The 20,577-nt window shown below is 48.1% G+C and overlaps 1 protein-coding gene across 1 annotated transcript in view; it reads right to left on the reverse strand.

The window, feature by feature from the left end:
* TUBGCP5 (tubulin gamma complex component 5) overlaps window positions 1-20,577 on the reverse strand; it is a 463,823-nt gene that overhangs the window by 304,883 nt on the left and 138,363 nt on the right. Inside the window, exon 8 of the mRNA XM_078658229.1 lies at window positions 6,656-6,745. Within this exon, the coding sequence (XP_078514355.1) occupies window positions 6,656-6,745 (90 nt within the window). The remainder of the gene's footprint in view (window positions 1-6,655; window positions 6,746-20,577) is intronic.

A 20,577-nucleotide genomic window follows, 5' to 3' on the forward strand; every position in this document is an offset into this window, starting at 1 on the left:
CAATTGCTTTGCCGCCAACATGTTTCATCCCTCTTGGGACTTCTTCAGGGCTTACTGTAGTCTTGTTTCTTAAGTTGTTGATAAGTATGGCTCCAAGCCAACCTTAGCAGCAACCACGATAAAACAAAGTGTATTTATTTCGATATGATCCCGAATATAGTGGGAAATCTGTCTTGTTCTTTCTTTATTATAAAGGAGTAGTAACATCAATCCCCGTTGCTCATGAGGATTCTTATATTCTGGCTGGATTATACTAATTATTAGTTTCGCCTAGAAAAGCTGGTGCTCAGTACTTGTGATCTTCACAATAGATGAATTGTGCCCTTTAGTGCCCTTTAGTGAGTTAGATCAGTCATCATCAATGTTCAGTTCTCTCTTTCCAGTAAATACAGCAATGTCGCTTCCTCTATGTAAACACAATCCACACTGACACTCCACAGTTTCTCCACAATGTAAGACATGTAGCTACAATTGTGGCATTCAGGAGGATTTCCATACCAGATACACAAATGCACCTTTGGTGCCACAGCCAGTTCAGCCGAAAAAACAGGCATATAAGGTTTGGGAGAAGAGTTAGCCTAATGGCTAGGATGGTCGACCTTGAATCTGGGGAACCGGGTTAGAGTCTCGGCAATGACGCTGAACATCCTGTGATTCTGGGCAAATCACTTAATCTCCCTGTGCCTAACAAAAACAAATGTGTCCTCATGTAATGCAACTGGTGCTATGTAAAGTGCTCTGATACCCGATTCGGGTCACGTTTGCACTATAGAAAACTATTTAAAATAAAATAAAATAAAGGATGGAATGCTTATTAATCTGGGCCACTGGAGATCGCTCGGGCCGTATTCCAGTCCATCATTTTTACCCACCATGTCACTAGAAGAAGATCAGCTCTATTCTTATTGGTACTGAATCTGCTTCTCACCGGAAAAGCCCATCCTAAATTGTCAGGTGAGACATCCACCAGAACATAGGTAAACACATTCCGGTTTTGGCCTATTTGGGCTTGTCAGTTAGGTGCAGATTAAGTCCTATGGCACAGTGAGCAGAGGACCCACGTCCGAGCATACCGGTCGCACTTAAAACAGCAGCTGGAAAAATATACCAAGGTGATGACAGAATCCTTGAATTAATCTTAGCAACTGACGATCGCTCATGGTCGCATTTCAGTCTATCGTTTTTCACCCACCACTGCACTCTAGACAGAGACTTACCATATCCTTTTCATTACTGACCCTGCTACTCATGTGAACTGTCTATCCCATACTGTCAGGCAGTTCTCTCATTAAGGTTTCTCCTCCTTCTTGAGCTATATCAACCTCTCAAAGCAAGTTGATCTCAAGAAACAGTCATGATCTTGAAATATTTAGAGTATCTAGCCAGGGAATTATCACATACAGCATACACCTTCTAAAAACAAACCCCCTCACCATAAAAAAAACAAAAGCATAAACTAGAGTAGAGAGGTTAAGTGCTACAACAATAATAGAAAAGCCTGCAAAATTACATAGGAATAGATATTCATCTACAGAAAAAGATCAAGAGATGGAGATAGAGAAAAGGGATCTCACTCTGACTAAAAAAGTACGTTAGGCACTACGAAAAAATATTACACTCAACAGCAGATGATCAGTGTCTGAGTGAATAAGGGAAAAATATATTTTTTTACTTAAAAAAGTAAGTTATTAAGTTAAATCTACAGGTGTTCTGAGATCCTTCACTCATGAGCAGGATAAATGAGCTGGCTCTGGGTGGCAACAGCTTCTACAATGCACTCTGGAAAGGGGTGCCTCCTAGGTTCTAAGGGGACAGACTTCTTTTGTTTATCTCTGTTGTCAGTGGAAGTATATCAGTCTGCATTTTTACATTCATGCACTCTGCTGGAACTGGTTTGCATTTTGATGCTGCAATGCGGTTCTAGGACTTTAAGTTTAAGAATTATTTGAAACTTTCAGGGAAAGATTAAGCCTCCGTTAGATTAAGCTTCCACTTCACAGATCTGAACATGAGCTCCTGGATTAGTACACTCTATGATGCTGTTTTCATGGAAAAAAAATGACATAAAAAGGTGTTACGGGATCCACGCACGCAGCAGGGAATTAGTTTCGTGTTTATGAGTATCAATTTTGATACTGGGGTCCCCCGCAAGACAGTCGAGTGCCGCTGCGCCCACAGACGCTGACTCTTGCCAGGTGTATAAACTCATAACGTGGAATGTCCGGGGGCTCAAAAATATGGTCAAACGGATCCGGGTGGCACAATACCTTAGGCGGTATAAGATAAGTATAAGTCTTAAACATGTCCAACGCAGATGGAGGGGCCAAATTTTCGCTACATCCTACTTGGGATTTGCTAGGGGAGCGCCTTTTTGGGTGGCACCAGGAGTCCCCTTTAAGGTAGCACACACTAGAAGTGATCCTGAGGGGAGGTTTGTGGCGGTGCAGGGGACGCTGGATGGGAGCTGTATATGTTTGGTGAATATGTATGCCCGAACAGTGATGATGGTGGGTTCGTGAGCCAAGTCTTGGGGCAACTAGATCTGGATCCAGACACGGAATTGATTGTTGCAGGGGATTTCAACTGTGCCCTAGATGGAGAGCTAGATAGACATCCCCCAAAACTGGATGTCAAACCTAGAATGAGAGAGGCTGTGGGCCAGATGCTTCAAAACTATGGCTTACTGGATATCTGGCGACACCGTAACCCTGATCGTCGAGTGTACTCGTGCCACACACCTGCTGCCAGCACCTATAGTAGACTAGACTATATCTTTATCCAACAGACGGCGGCGCATCAAATAGCGGAAATGCAATATCTGGCCTGCTATTCGTCTGATCACTCCCTGTTATTACTAACATACTCTCTAGGTCACCCAAGGTCTAAGGTACCGCTGTGGAAGCTTCACACCGAAGTTTTTGGGGACCCAACTTACAAAGACGCCATAACAAATGGGTTGGAGGCCTATTTTGAGGTGAACTGGGGCACGGCCAGCACCAGGGCAATCGAATGGGACGCGATGAAGGTGGTGATATGTATGTATGTCCACGGAGGTGGGGGTTGAGAAAGTGCTCGAGCGAGACCTACGCCAGCATGAGGAGCGCTTGGCAACACTAGAGAAGGAGCTTCCCACGAACAGGGAGGGGCCGACTAAATGGGCGGAACTGCTGCGGAAGAGAGGGGACATCTGGGACTCGCTAGGTAAATTTAACAGAAATGCGAGCAGGCGCCATTGGTACACAGAGGGGGAGAAGGCGGGACAGCTACTAGCGCATCTGATTCGGACAGAGACTCAGCCGCACCAGATTCTGACACTCAAAAAAGTGCACGGCCAGGTAGTATATACACAACATGAGATCAATAAAGCATTCCTGACCCATCTACATAGAATTTACTCTGTGCCCCGTCCCCCATGGCACCTCAGGTTGTGGAGGCTTATTTAGCTGAGGTGGACCTGCCTTGCATAGACCCTGCGAGTCAGAGGGCCTTAGGGGCCCCTTTTAGCGGAGAGGAGATACGGGCGGCAATAGCCCATCTGAAGACTGCTAAGTCCCCCGGGATGGATGGCATAGCAGCGGAAATTTACAAAGAATATGGGGGAGTTCTGATCGCTAAACTCCTAGAAATCACGGCGGAGGCCAGCGAAAGCGGTGTGCTCCCAGACTCCATGCGGGAAGCACTGATAGTAATGATTCCCAAGCCAGGGAAGGATCATCTGCTCCCCAGTTCCTATCGACCAATCTCAATGCTGAACGTGGACCTTAAAATCATCAGCCACGTATTGGCAAGTAGGCTCCTCCCATATCTTCGGCGACTGGTACACGAGGACCAGTCTGGTTTTATACCAGGCAGGAATACGTTACGGAATATCCGCCGCCTCACACACGTTATGCAATCATTGGAGGGACGGGCCCAACAGAGCACCTTAGTGTTCCACGATTTCGAACAAGCATTCGACTCGATCCGATGGGACTATCTATGGCAGATACTTCTAAAAATGGGACTGGGGGAAGAATTTGTAAATTGGGTGAAACTGCTCTATGCCCGACCGGTGGCGAGGTTTCGCATGGGGCGGTACGTGGCGGACACTATACCCATAGCGAGGGGGACACGGCAGGGATGCCCGCTCTCCCCCTTGCTGTTTGCCCTGCCGGTGGAGCCATTAGCTTGACATATTTGCGGGGTGCTCCAGGGACAGGGCATATGGGTGGGAGATACTGAGCATATCGTATCGCTGTACTCAGACGATGCGTTGATATACTTGAATCGACCAACCCATTCCTTGCCATCTTTGATGGCTATACTGAAGCAATTTGCAGACGCCTCGGGTCTTTACATCAACAAAGCGAAATCATAGCTGTGCGCGATCGGCCCGAAGAATGAATGGGACAGAGGACAGCTCCCGGAGATGGAACTTCTTTGGGTAGAAGATACACTGCGATATCTAGGGGTGTGGGTCTGTAGGAATGAGGCCACCTTTTATCAACATAACAAGGTGGAGGATACTCTGGGGTCTTCAGAGAAGTGTTGCCTTTTGGAACACACTTAAACTCTCCCTGATGGGGAAGATCGCCCTGATAAAGATGGTGGTCCTCCCCCAAAGTCTCTACACAATGCAGGGCTCCTTCTTCGAGCTCCCACATCGGGTATTCAGGGAATTGGATGCACTGCTGGTCCTACTGTTATGGAACGGGAAGGGATGCCGGAATAGACTAGAGGTCATGAAGCGTCGATGGGGCAAGGGGGGGTTTGGAGAGCCCAGATCTGGAACCTTATTACTTTGCGTCACAGCTACAACATGCTATAGCCGGATTGAACACAGATCCCTCCTGGGAGTGGTCCTTACTAGCAGGCACATATGGGGACCGACAGTTGGGTGGACTTCTCTGGCGGGCGGGAGGGGGGGGGGGGGGGGGCAACAGGAACACAGTCCTCCATTGGTGTGGCTGTTAGCTGCAATATGGAACCGAGTGGTACGAAGACTGAACCGGGAAAGGCCGTTTGCCCCAGAGATGGATTTCTGGCTTATGTCGCCCTTCGCTCAAATTGGCCAGGTTATGTCATCGGATAAATGGAAAGATGGGGGCTGTCTTATGCTGTCTGACCTCTACCCAGACAACAAATTCATTACCTATCAGAGGCGGAGGCGACCTCCGAGCTGGGTTCAGGACAGTTCCTGCAATATGCCAAAATAGTGGCCAAGGCGCAGCAGGTATGGCCCTCGTTCCCGGAGGCTCTGGGGCACACTCATACCCTGGTCACTATAACCATGGCTGGGGGGCGGAGGTTTGTTACTCACCTTTATAGGGCGCTGAGAGAAGACAAAAAGATTGGACCCTTAAAAATAGAGGAGAAATGGTAGCGGATGTGTCCGCAGGAGATCACATCCCGGGACTGGGAAAAAATCCACGAGAGTGTGCGGAAGGTATGCAATCGCTTCAAACAAATCCAGTATAACATGGTACACATGACCTACCTCTCACCCAAGCGGCTTCAGGCCATCGATAGTTCCAGGGATCCCCACTGCCCCAGGTGCCTCCATGATCAGGCGGCCTTTCCACATATGGTGTGGACATGCCCAACGATCCAGACGTACTGGATGGCGGTCCTAGAGGACCTGACCAGGATAACAGGGTGAACAATTGCCATGGACCCGCGTGCATGTCTCTTGGGCCTGATTCCTCGAGATCCTAAATGTAAGACAAGTAGGCGGTTTCTGGTTCTGGGACTTGTTATAGCCAGGCGACGTATTGCGATTCATTGGTTAACCCAGCATGGACCGCTACTAGCCGACTGGAGGACAGATGTGAGGGAGTGGGCTCTGGCGGAGGAGGGGAACATGCATAACACAAGGAGGGATAGCAAATTGCCTGAGATACTTCTGGCATGGGGAGGGATGATCCAAGAAATAGCTGGACAGGCCCTGCAACCCACACATAAGGGCACTGAGGAGACGCCTTCCACAGAGGGGACAGCCCCAGGCCAAAGTGGTAAGTCACAAGGAGACCCAACATGAATACTAAGATGCACGGACCTCTAGTTATACCGACCCGGAAGGGGGGATAGGGGGGGGGCGCTCAGGAGGGTGTTAGGAGGGGGGGGAGTTACATTACAGTTGAGTTATGTTGGAACACACGAAAACGACACGAACAATATAGATTGGGAAACTTCGCAGACGCGAATTTAGCACTAATTGCCTGCATGGATAATTCTTGAAATGTTACCGGCTGAGTTGGTTGAGATGTATCATTGTTTCTGTACATGGTCTGCAGCTTTGGAGGAATAAACTAATAAAGAAATAAAAAATGTTTTTAAAAAATCAATTTCGATACTGCGATCCAGAAGTACAATTTACTTTTCCTGAAGTGACTGGGACACAAGAACAACCACTATGAAATCAGATACCTGACAAGTCAAAGCAAATGTTAAATTTGCATGTCAGAAGTTGCCCCCCGAATTAAATTTTGGAATGTTAAATATTTTGGAAACAGGAAGAAAGGACGCATCGCAAGACCAGAGACATTTTTTTTTTTTTTTTTTAAAAGACTTCATACTAGGCACAAAAAAAAAAGACAATTCTAGAAGCAATTTAGATGTCCCCTGAAACTCAATGTATAACATACTTCGGCTAGTTGCTTGAACAATCACTACTTACCACAGCGATTCCCTGATTACTTGTGTTTCAGTGACAAAGGTCCTGTCATCAGGATTATATTGAGGATCACTGGTGCATAAATGGTGGTCCCTACCGAAAAAGAAAAAAAACATTTTCACCTAACTTATTACTGAGAGCTTGTATCTGCAGTCAAAGAATTGAAGAAAGCATGATGTTTCCATGTAAGAGTAATTCTTTAAAACATTCTGAAGTGCAACGGAATGTGGAGACCTATGGAAAATGAGTAGGTCAAGGACACAATGTGTTATTTTAAGGAAATTCAATTTCATACCTGTATGATAACTAATAACCAAACTTTTGACCCAGCATATCTTTTGTCACCTTAACACACAGCATACAGTTAAGAACAAAAAAGAGAAACAATAGAGCTAGATGTTATAAACCTGTAAGTCAGTCAGAAATTATTCTACGCTGAACTTTATATCAGTCCCTTCATGAGAATACCTTGAGCTAGTGTTACATCAGCAACAAAGTTGGCAACATCAGACCAACCCCAAATCTTTACAAAGTGCTATGATTTACAAACTTGCAACACAACTTACTCAAAATGGAAGGCGTGAAGAATCTCTTGAGCCCGAGCACAGCTATCAGGAGGCTACTCCTCTTTCCAACACCATGCAGTTCTGGAAGATAGTTGTTTGCGACGGTGGTCATGACTAACATTAACACTTGTGGGTTGTAGCTCTTCAAAAGCTCACACAGCTGAGATTGAAAAGAAATAATCTTGTCCCAATAAAGACATTGCTTCAGACACAACGCAAACATATGAACTCTGCCAGTCATCGGAAGCCTACAACAAGGGAATTGTGCAACCTATTTATAGGGTCACATTCCATTTGGATATTCTGCCAAGGTCACTTAGAAAATGAATAGTGCTAGAGTCGATACCACAACTACAAACACAACTACTTTGACCAGAATCTGTAACCATGCACACCATGTTAAGGCCTGTGCAATAAACCATCTTCTAATCCCTGAAAGAAATAATCATCAAGAGATATTCAAGCAAATTGTCCCCTGAAAACCAAAAGTACTACATGAAAATCTAAGGCACAAGTTGCAGATCCTGTTGGTTAAAATAACTAGGGACTTGCAATTAATAGAGGTGAGTGAACATTTCACCTGAAAAGTGAAACTGAAATTTGCCCCATTTTTATGTCTAGACTAGAGACAACAGCGTTAGTGGTCTTACCATCTAAATGCATTCAAAACACTGCCTGACTTTATTCCTTTACATGCCTCTTACGTCCACCACCCTAAACTTCCATCTTCATAAAATAGGCACTGATTGGATAGTTTTTGGGATGGCTACAAACCAGTGGTTCATAGGAGAAAAAGAAAGTATGGAATCTAGAGCTGTGTGTTAAGTCTGCATATCTCACTGCTAAAGTGTGCATTGCAGGATGTTATCGTACAAGCTGCAGCAAGAACTTGAAATGTTATAACAGGCCTCTGATCAAGCCTCCTCAATTGTAGCTCCTACATTCTGGAACTCCCATCTGTTCTTCTTGCAACTTGCTTTGACTGTGTTACACAAGGAATTAAAACTTGTTTGTTTCAACAAGAGTGTGCTATGGTAATACCCTTGAATTAGCTGGACACTCTCTCGATTTAATTCACATTTGCCATAATGTTCAACGTCCTTTTTACCTGACCTACACATACACACACATACAGGCTTCTGGTCAGACATCTTCATCCACTGGTCTGTTCAGGTGTCTTTCCCATTTTGCATGCGTCTACCACAGTATACAGCATGGGACAATGGGTCAGTCCACTAAGTCATTTTTTTGTCTTCTGCCTAAAAGGCAATCCACTTCAGTGTCACTGCTGGTAGGCCAGTCAATGCTCTTATTTATGCTCGTGTTTCATGCTTTTGGGTTTATTTTTGGGATGGGTAATTTTTCCTTTTTTCATTTTTGCAGACATATGCGCATCACATTTCTATTAGTTCTACACTTTTAATACCTATTGCAAAGTCAAAAAAATATATATTTAAAAAGTGCAAGCATGCCAAGGGCAGACATATTGGCTTTGCCAATGCTGGTTTTTCTTTTGCATCCAAAGAGAAGGAATATGCTACTTACCAGTATACATCTGTTCTTGGCATGTAGGGCTGCTGACATTCATATCTGTGCATAGATCGCCGCCTAGTGTTGGGTCCGGATGATTGCACATTGTTGTCCTGGAAGAGTCTTCGAAGTATCACGACTACAGTGCGCATGGGCATCCTCTTCATCCTCAGATTGTTTTTCGCCATTGTGGCAGGGATGGAGTATGATACAGTAAGTGATGTCCATGCTAAGAATAATTTTGAGTGCTCCAGCTGCGACAGGCACTGGGGAGGAGGGAGGGCGATATGAATGTCAGCAGCCCTACATGCCAAGAACAGATGCATACTGGTAAGTAGCATATTCCGTTCGAGGCATGTGGGCTGCTGAATTCATATCTGTGCATAGAATGTATAGCAGTCTCCCCCCTAGCGGTGGTTGCCCGAGCCAGCTGCAGCAGCCTGAAAAAGAGTCCTGAGTACAGCCTGTCCTACACCTGCTTGTTGTTTGGCATGTACATCTATGCAGTAGTGTTTGGTAAATGTATGTATGGTAGTCCATGTGGCTGCTCTACATATGTCTTCTAGAGGAATGTTACCCAGGAAAGCCATGGATGCCCCTAACTTGCGTGTGGAATGCGCTCTTGGGGGAACTGTAAATGTGCGTTTAGCTTTTTGATAACAAATTTGTATGCACTTAACAATCCATCTGGCTATACCGGATTTGGAAATGGGGTTGCCTTTATGCTGTGGAGAAAAGGCAACAAACAGTTGTTTAGTTTTTCTGAAAGGTTTTGTCCTGTCTATATAGTACAGGAGAGCTCTTTTGACGTCTAGTGGATTGTAGAGCTCTTTCTGCCACTGAATCTGGATTTGGGAAGCACACTGGCAGTTCAATAGTCTGATTGATGTGAAACTGGGATACCACCTTTGGCATAAATTTGGGGTTGGTACGCAGTACTACTCTATTTGCATGAATTTGTATGAAAGGTTCCTGAATAGTTAGGGCTTGTAGCTCACTAACCCTTCTAAGTGAGGTAATAGCCACTAGGAAAGCCACTTTCCACGTTAGGAACTGTATTTCGCACAAGTGTAGAGGTTCAAAAGGAGGTCCCATTAGTCTGGTTAGAAACACGTTCAAGTTCCAGACAGGTGAAGGTGGGTATCTTGGAGGAATCACTCGTTTGAGTCCCTCCATAAAAGCTTTAATAGCAGGCACTCTGAAGAGTGAAAGGTGTTGCCTGTTCTGAAGGTAAGCTGCCACCGCAGCTAAGTGTATATGTATGCAGCTATAGGCTAGATTGCATCTATGTAAATGTAACAGGTAACATATGATGTTTTGACTAGATGCATCTAGCGGATTTATGTCATTATTGGTACAATAGATGACAAACCGCTTCCACTTCGCCGCATAGCAAGCTCTGGTTGTAGGTCTTCTTGCCTCCTTGATAATGTTCATACAGTCAGGAGGCAAGTTCAGGTAACCCAACTCTGACTTCAGGAGCCAGATCGCAAGGTTTAACTGTTGGGGATCTGGGTGCTGAATGTCTCCATGGCTCTGCGTTAAAAGACTGGGTGTTAATCGCAGCCTTTGATGAGGCACCACGGAAAGTTCCAGGAACGTGGTGTACCACGGTTGCCGCGTCCACGTTGGAGCAACCAGGATGAGTGTCATGGAGTGTTGTCGCAGTTTGCGTGCCACTAGTGGTATGAGCGGGGCTGGGGGAAAAGCGTGCGCAAACCTGCCTGACCAGTTCATCCATATCGCATTGCCCTGAGACTGCGGATGTGGAAACCTGGCGGCGAAACTTTTGCATTTTGCGTTTTCCCTTGTGGCGACCAGGTCTATCTCCGGCTGACCCCACTGCTGGAAGTATGGGTGCAGCACTGAGGGATGTATCTACCACTCGTGCATCTGGTGGCTGTGTCTGCTGAGCAGATCCGTCATCTGGTTGTCCCTGCTTGGGAGGTGTTCCGCCATGAGGAAGATGTTCCTCTGAATGGCCCACTTCCACATGCTTTGCGCTAGATGTGATAACTGTAGAGAGTGTGTCCCTCCCTGCTTCTGTATGTAGTACATGGAAGTCATGTTGTCCGTCCGGATCAACCCAACTTTGTTGCACAGATGTACCTTGAACGCCTTTAATGCCATGAAGATTGCCATCAGTTCCAGCAGGTTGATGTGCATCTTCCTTTGTTGTGTCGTCCATAGACCCTGCACCGTGTAATGGAGGACATGCGCTCCCCAGCCCAGGAGAGATGCGTCCGTTGTCAGCACTATTTGTGGTACAGGCTCTTGGAACGGTCGTCCCCTGCAAAGGTTTTGAGGGTTCCACCAATGCAGAGAGTGGTATGCACGACGGGTCACCAATACTAGGTCTTTTAATTGTCCTCGAGCCTGGTTCCACTGAAGTGCTAAGCACTCCTGAAGCGGGCGCATGTGTAGCCTCGCGTGAGGGACTATGAAGATGCAGGGGGGCCATCATGCCTATCAACTGCATAAACACCCGTGCTGGGCGCGAGTGTTGGGATCTGAATTTCTGAATTAGCAACTGAATACCGCTGATTCTTGCTGAGTTTGGCTGTGCTTTTGCCACCAGAGTGTTTATTGTCGTCCCTAGGTACTGTTGTACGTGAGCGGGCCGGAGATGAGACTTTGCGTAGTTTAATGAGAATCCTAGGCTGTGCAGGAGGTGAATAGTATGCGACATGTGGCTGGCACATTGCTGGGCCGACTTTGCCTGGATGAGCCAGTCGTCCAGATATGGGTAGACGTGGACATGGTTTCGTCTCAGGTGCGCTGCTACTGTAGCTAGGCACTTGGTAAACACCCTGGGGGCTGTTGTTACCCCGAAAGGTAGGACCTTGTACTGGTAATGCTGGTTTTGTATGGTAAACCTGAGATACTTCCTGTGTACAGGATGTATTGGTATGTGGAAGTACGAGTCTTTGAGGTCTAGTGTTGCGAGGAAATCTCCCTGACTGAGCAATGGTAGAACCTGCTGTAAAGTGAGCATGTGAAAATGTTCTGACAAGATGTACTGGTTCAGGGGTCTTCGGTCCAGTATTGGCCTGAGAGACCCGTCCTTTTTGGGGATTAGGAAGTACAGCGAGTACACCCCTGTACCTTGTTCCTGTATAGGGACGAGTTCTATGGCCCCTTTTTGCGGCATGCTGATAACTTCTTGCTGCAATAAGTCTATGTGCTCTGCTGACATAGGACGGTGTCTTGGGGGTAGGTTGGGTGGAGTGGAGGTTAGCTCCAGACAATAGCCGTACTGAATAAGTTGTCTCACCCACCTGTCTGTGGTAATGCTCTCCCAGACTGGCAGGAACTGTTGTAGTCGCCCCCCCGACCGGTGTTACATGGTCCGGGAGCAGTGACCAGGTGTCACTGTTTAGTATTGGCGGAGGATCTGGTGTTGTTATTTCCTCGTCCTCTGCCTTTGGTGCTGTTGCCACTGTATCCACCTCTATTATTTTTATTGTAGGTGGTTTGCGTGCTCCCTTTATTGTATGGGATTTGTTGTGATGCCTGGCCTCGTGTAGCTCCTCTGTTATTGGAGCGACGAAAGGAACCACCCCTAAATTGTTGGGACTGCAAGGAACCCATGGACTTGGCTGTCTCAGTGTCTTTAGGTCGAGCGACCTATCTCAATGCGCATTGAGCGGGAGCTCAATATATAGGGGCTTAAATAAGCTTTACCTAGACTGGCGATTGACTGGCGATTTGGTGCTGTGCCCGTGCGCTTTTAGGTCAATGCGCAAGCGCATTGACATAAAATGCGCGTGCACATCATCAAATCGCCAGTCAATCACCAGCAGCACTCCTCCCATACCTTTGAAGTGAAGCTTAGCTTCACTTCAAAGGCCCCGGCTGCTTGACACCCTCATGCCGCTCACCCCGCTCCGCCCCCTCCTGCCGTGTCGCATTTCTCCTCCCCCACTTTCACTTTGACGGCCGCAGGCCGTCTCTCGTGTTTCTCCTTGTTTTCTTTTTAACTCTCCCAAGCGCATGCTCTTTCTGCCTTTCATAGCTATCTGCCTTTCGTAGCTGTCACTCGTCTCTTGTATTCTCTCTCGCACTCTCAAACACACACACATTTACTCTTAGCTTTCATGACACTCTCTGCTGCTCTCCTTCTTTTACGCTTTCTCTTTCATTCACTCTTTCCGCAGCCTGTCTCCACGGCTGTCTCAGTTTCTCTCTCATATTTTGCCCCTGTCTCTCTCGCTCTGTTTTTCTCTCTCAAACACACACACATACACGCTCAGAAAGATGCTTGTAAGCACACGTCTAACTGCAGCCCGGACAACGAAAAACATCTGAGTGTGGCTAGACTACGTAAACTTTGTACCTCAAACACACACACATTTACTCTTAGCCTCCGTGGCACTCTCGTCCTCCCTTTTGCACGCACATTTTTTGCTGTCAGCTTCTACGACTCTCTCTGCTGTTCCCTTCTTTAACTCTTTCTCTTTCATTCACTCTTTCCGCATCCTTTTTTTTTTTAATTCTCCCAAGTGCACGCTCTATCTGCCTTTCATAGCTATCACTCGTCCCTTGTATTCTCTCACTCGCACGCTCAAACACACACACATTTACTCTTAGCCTCCGTGGCACTCTCGTTCGCCCTTTTACATGCACATTTTTTGCTCTCAGCTTTCATGACTCTCTCTGCTGTTCCCCTTCTTTTACTCTTTCTCTTTCAGTCACTCTTTCCGCAGCCTATCTGTCTCCATGACTGTCTCTGTTTCTCTCTCATATTATGCCCCTCTCTCGCTCTGTTTTTCTCTCTCAAACACACACGTACACGCTCAGAAAGATGCTTGTAAGCACACGTGTAACTGCAGCCTGGACAACGAAAAACTTCTGAGTGTGGCCAGACTATGCAAACTTTGTACAAGTGCAGTGAATTTTGCCTGAGCTTTTTTTGCACCAACCTTCTAAGTGCAAATATAATATTTTCACAGATGGATGGCTGCACAAAACGGGCTTCTGCAGCAATCGGTGGAAATGTGTTTGCATTCCACATCCACCAACACCACCACATCCACCAACACCACCACCACCACATCCACCATCACCTCCACATCCACCACCATATCCACCACATCCACCGTCACATCCACCGCCACATCCACCGCCACATCCACCACACCCACCACTACATCAACCATCCCATCCACCACCACCGCATCCACCACCATCACCGCATCCACCATCACCGCATCCACCACATCCACCACATCCACCACCACCTCCACCACCACCTCCACCACCACCTCCACCATCACCATCACCTCCACATCCACCACCACCTCCACATCCACCTCCACATCCACATCCACCTCCACATCCACCTCCACCACCACCACATCCACCACCACCGCATCCACCACCACGGCATCATCCACCACCACATCCACCGCCACCACATCCACCGCCACCACATCCACCGCCACCACATCCACCGCCACCACATCCACCGCCACCACATCCACCACCACCACATCCACCACCACCACATCCACCACCACCACATCCACCACCACCTCCACCACCACCTCCACCATCACCATCACCTCCACATCCACCACCACCTCCACCTCCACATCCACCTCCACCTCCACATCCACCTCCACCTCCACATCCACCACCACATCCACCACCACCACATCCACCACCACCGCATCCACCACCACGGCATCATCCACCACCACATCCACCACCACATCCACCGCCACCACATCCACCGCCACCACATCCACCGCCACCACATCCACCGCCACCACATCCACCGCCACCACATCCACCGCCACCACATCCACCGCCACCACATCCACCACCACCACATCCACCACCACCACATCCACCACCACCACATCCACCACCACCACATCCACCACCACCACATCCACCACCACCACATCCACCACCACCACATCCACCACCACATCCGCCACCACATCCACCACCACCACATCCACCACCACATCCACCACCACATCCACCACCACATCCAACACATCCACCACCACATCCACCACCACATCCACCACCACATCCACCACCACCACCGCATCCACCACCACCACCGCATCCACCACCACCACATCCACCACCACCACCGCATCCACCACCACCACCGCATCCACCACCACCACCACATCCACCACCTCATACACCACCGCATCCACCACCACATCCACCACATCCACCACCACACCCACCACCACACCCACCACCATCACTTCCACCACCACATCCACCACCACATCCACCACCACTTTCACCACATCCACCACCACCACATCCACCACCTCCACATCCACCACATTCACCACCACATCCACCACCACCACCACATCCACCACCACATCCACCACCACATCCACCACCACCACATCCACCACCACATCCACCACCATCACCAATACATCCACCATCACCACCACCACCACATTCACCACCACCATATCCCCCAGATCCACCACCACCACATCTGTGTGTGTGTGTGTGTGTGTGTGTGCGTGTGCGTGTGCGTGTGCGTGTGTGTGTGGGCGCAAATGCAATGTTCTTGGATTTTCGTCACAATAAAATACACTGAACATAATCTTCACAAAAGTTATTTACAAACGTTTAAGCTATTGCCATTATAAATTACAATAACTTTTATTTAAGTATTAATAATGCGAGACCTATTGCATTTCCAATGCTTGTTTAGGTCGAGCGACCTATCTCAATGTGCATGCGCATTGAGCGGGAGCTCGATATATAGGGGCTTAAATAAGCTTTACCTAGACTGGCGATTGACTGGCGATTTGGTGCTGTGCCCGTGCGCTTTTAGGTCAATGCGCAAGCGCATTGACCTAAAATGCGCGTGCACATCATCAAATCGCCAGTCAATCACCAGCAGCACTCCTCCCACACCTTTGAAGTGAAGCTTAGCTTCACTTCAAAGGCCCCGGCTGCTTCACACCCTCATGCCGCTCTCCCCGCTCCGCACCCTCCTGCCGTGTCGTATTTCTCCTCCCCCACTTTCACTTTGACGGCCGCAGGCCGTCTCTCGTGTTTCTCCTAGTTTTCTTTTTAACTCTCCCAAGCGCATGCTCTTTCTGCCTTTCATAGCTATCTGCCTTTCGTAGCTGTCACTCGTCTCTTGTATTCTCTCTCGCACTCTCAAACACACACACATTTACTCTTAGCTTTCATGACACTCTCTGCTGCTCTCCTTCTTTTACGCTTTCTCTTTCATTCACTCTTTCCGCAGCCTATCTGTCTCCACGGCTGTCTCAGTTTCTCTCTCATATTTTGACCCTCTCTCTCTGTTTTTCTCTCTCAAACACACACACATACACGCTCAGAAAGATGCTTGTAAGCACACGTCTAACTGCAGCCCGGACAACGAAAAACATCTGAGTGTGGCTAGACTACGTAAACTTTGTACCTCAAACACACACACATTTACTCTTAGCCTCCGTGGCACTCTCGTCCTCCCTTTTGCACGCACATTTTTTGCTGTCAGCTTCCACGACTCTCTCTGCTGTTCCCTTCTTTAACTCTTTCTCTTTCATTCACTCTTTCCGCATCCTTTTTTTTTTAATTCTCCCAAGTGCACGCTCTATCTGCCTTTCATAGCTATCACTCGTCCCTTGTATTCTCTCACTCGTACGCTCAAACACACACACATTTACTCTTAGCCTCCGTGGCACTCTCGTTCTCCCTTTTGCATGCACATTTTTTGCTCTCAGCTTTCATGACTCTCTCTGCTGTTCCCCTTCTTTTACTCTTTCTCTTTCAGTCACTCTTTCCGCAGCCTGTCTCCATGACTGTCTCTGTTTCTCTCTCATATTATGCCCCTCTCTCTCTCTCGCTCTGTTTTTCTCTCTCAAACACACACGTACACGCTCAGAAAGATGCTTGTAAGCACACGTGTAACTGCAGCCTGGACAACGGAAAACTTCTGAGTGTGGCCAGAGTAAGCAAACTTTGTACAAGTGCAGTGAATTTTGCCTTAGCTTTTTTTGCACCGACCTTCTAAGTGCAAATGGCTGCACTAAACGGGCTTCTGCAGCAATCGGTGCAAATGTGTTTGCATTCCACATCCACCAACACCACCACATCCACCAACACCACCACACCCACCATCACCTCCACATCCACCACCATATCCGTCACATCCACGGTCACATCCACCGCCACATCCACCGCCACATGCACCGCCACATCCACCACTACATCAACCATCCCATCCACCACCACCGCATCCACCACCACCACTGCATCCACCACCACCACCGCATCCACCATCACCGCATCCACCATCACCGCATCCACCATCACCGCATCCACCACATCCACCACCACCTCCACCATCACCTCCACCTCCACCTCCACCATCACCTCCACCATCACCTCCACCACCACCTCCACATCCACCATCACCACCACATCCACCACCACATCCACCACATCCACCACCACCACCACCGCATCCACCACCACCACATCCACCACCACCGCATCCACCACCACCGCATCCACCACCACCGCATCCACCACCACCACATCCACCACCACATCCACCGCCACCACATCCACCACCACCACATCCACCGCCACCACATCCACCACCACCACATCCACCACCACCACATCCACCGCCACCACATCCACCGCCACCACATCCACCGCCACCACATCCACCGCCACCACATCCACATCCACCACCACATCCACCACCACCACATCCACCACCACCACATCCACCACCACCACATCCACCACATCCACCACCACATCCAACACATCCACCACCACATCCAACACATCCAACACATCCACCACCACATCCAACACATCCACCACCACATCCAACACATCCACCGCATCCACCACCACCACCGCATCCACCACCACCACCGCATTCACCACCACATCCACCAACTCATACACCACTGCATACACCACCACATCCACCACATCCACCACCACACCCACCACCATCACTTCCACCACCACATCCACCACCACTTTCACCACATCCACCACCACCACATCCACCACCACCACCACATCCACCGCCACATCCACCGCCACATCCACCACCACATCCACCCCCAGATCCACCACCATCACCAATACATCCACCATCACCACCACCACCACCACATCCACCACCACATTCACCACCACCATATCCCCCAGATCCACCACCACCACATCTATATGTGTGTGTGTGTGTGTGTGTGTGGCTCTGTGTGTGTGTAGGCGCAAATGCAATGTTCTTGGATTTTCGTCACAATAAAATACACTGAACATAATCTTCACAAAAGTTATTTACAAACGTTTAAGCTATTGCTATTATAAATTACAATAACTTTTATTTAAGTATTAATTATTTCCAAAATTAAAAGCCATTGTTATTTGTAATATCAATACATCTAAGTCACGTAAATACAACACACATTGCATTACAAATGCTATAGGTGTCACATTTGCGAAAGTTAAAACTATTGACATTGTAACTGACAAAGCTATTAATTTGCTATTTTCAAAACCAACACAAATAAAAAAAGTGTCATTTACAATACCAATCGCTCAAACTTTCCTAATGCGAGACCTATTGCATTTCCAATGCTTGTTTAATCTTTTCTAAGATTGTGTCCACATCAGGACCAAAAAGAAAATCTGGATTTACAGGCTGGTTTAGTAATGTGGTCTGAATCTCAGGTTTGAATCCAGAGATGCGCAACCAAGCATGCCTCCTAAGCATGACGCTTGTGTTGATGGCCCTGGCTGCAGTGTCTGCTACGTCTAGCGCACACTTAATGGATGTGTTGGTAATGAGTTTACCCTCCTGTATTAGCATTTCTGCTCCCTCCTTCTAGGCCTCAGGCAAATGTTGTAGCAGTTGCTCTAGAGTGTCATAATGTGCCCTATCGTATATGGCTAATAGGGCCTGTGTATTTGAAATCCTCCAGATATTAGCTGCTTGAGCAGCCACCCTTTTCCCAGAAGCTTCCAGTACTTTAGATTCTTTGTCTGGAGGAGGAGCATCACCCATGGTCTGTGAATTGGCGCATTTACGGGCATTGGAGACCACCAAGGAGTCTAACGGCAGCTGTCCCTTAATATATGTAGGGTCCACAGGCGCCGGTCTGTATTTTCTTTCAATCCTGGGGTTAATAACCCTTGCTCTAGTGGTTTCTTTGAAGATGTCCCCAGCATGTTTAAGGACACCTTTTAGCATTGGCAAAGTTTTTACAGATTTCTCTGAAGAGGAGAAAGGGTCAAACAGGAAATCTTCTTCAACAGGGTCAGCATGCATGTCCACGTCATGATTTAATGCTGCCCTTTCAATTAAAGCGTTGAACGCAGCTGTATCTTCCGTTGGTGAAGTTTTCACAGGATAAGAGGGAGTATCAGGAATTGTTTGTGATTCTCCCTGGTCAGCAGGGTCTGCCCAGGTTTGAGCCTGGTCATCCTGATCAGTGTCCACAGGATAATGATATTGTTCCTCATCATCATAACCAATATCCTCTGCAGTGGGTGTGGGTGAATATGCCGAAGTGTCCTGGCCATAGTACCGCACAGTCTCAAAAAGGACAGGTGAAGTTGCAGAATCCTTTTTCTTTTTAAGTGGAATTTTGTATGATTCCAAAGTATTTTCAGATCTGATTTTCCTCTGATAAATAGTGAGTTTACCAGATTCCGAGTCTATATGTAACTTGGACTGGTCATCATATGAGGGCTCGTGGTACATAACGTCCTCTTCCGAAGGATGACTCCGTTTCCCCAATGACACTTGTTTAGGTTTCGGATCAAGCACCTTGGGGCGTGCAGTTGGTGGTAGTCCGAATTTAATCGGTGGCTCCTTAGACAGACCGACCTTTTTTGGCGCCGGCGTCGATGTAGACCCGACCGACTTTGCCTTTTCGCCAGCAGTCTTTTGGGCGTGCGCCGGCTCCGGTGCTTGTGGCGTCAGAGGCGCGCTCTTCTGTCTCGACTCGACGTGGTCCTTCGAGGCGCTTTTGACTTTCGACTCGAGGCCTTTAACAAGCTGGGGTTTGTCGACCTGATGCTTCGGATCGAGACCCTTTCGAGACTCAAGTCCTTTGTTGATGTCGCTGTCCATCAACGTTGACGCCTTCAGTTCGACGTGCTTTGATTTAATGGCGTACTGTAGCGCCCCAATCTTTGGTTCGACACTTTTTACTTTTGACCTCGCAGGGTTGTCGACACCAGACTTTTTCGTCGACTCTGATGGGTCCGAGGCTTTTCGGCCCGAGGACTGTTTTCAGCACTTTCGGTTTCGCTATGTGCTCGATAGCTTTCGGGTACGGTTTGAGTATTGGAACCGATGGCTCATGTAATGGTTTCTTAGCCGGGCCTTGACGCGGGGCTATAGAATGTTCTACACGATCTCGGCTAAGGCCTTCCGGCGATGCCTCGACCTGAGCCTTTGAAAGTCTTTGAGAGTCTGTGTCGGGCCCAGTACCCACAGTTGGGCCTGGTTCATCGCTTGAGTCGTCATCAACGGCTCCGATGGGGGATACGTCGTCCCTTACCTCGACGACGTTTTCATCTTCGACGTTGTCTTCGTCTTCTTTGTAATAGTCAGAGCTATGCTCCGAACCTGGATCAGACTGCTGTTCTGGATCCTCTGCGTCGACGACCTCATCGTCATCTTCATCGAATATATTCACCAGGTCGGGCGCTGGCTTCGACATCGTTTGCCTCGCTGCACGTCGGAGTCTAAGCGTCTTCTTTGACCTGAATCGAGCACAGGCTAGACAGTTGGTCTCGTCGTGCTCCGGTGATGAACACTTGTTGCACACCGGGTGT

Source organism: Lissotriton helveticus, chromosome 8 (assembly GCF_964261635.1).
Source record: "Lissotriton helveticus chromosome 8, aLisHel1.1, whole genome shotgun sequence".
NCBI classification, from domain to species: domain Eukaryota; kingdom Metazoa; phylum Chordata; class Amphibia; order Caudata; family Salamandridae; genus Lissotriton; species Lissotriton helveticus.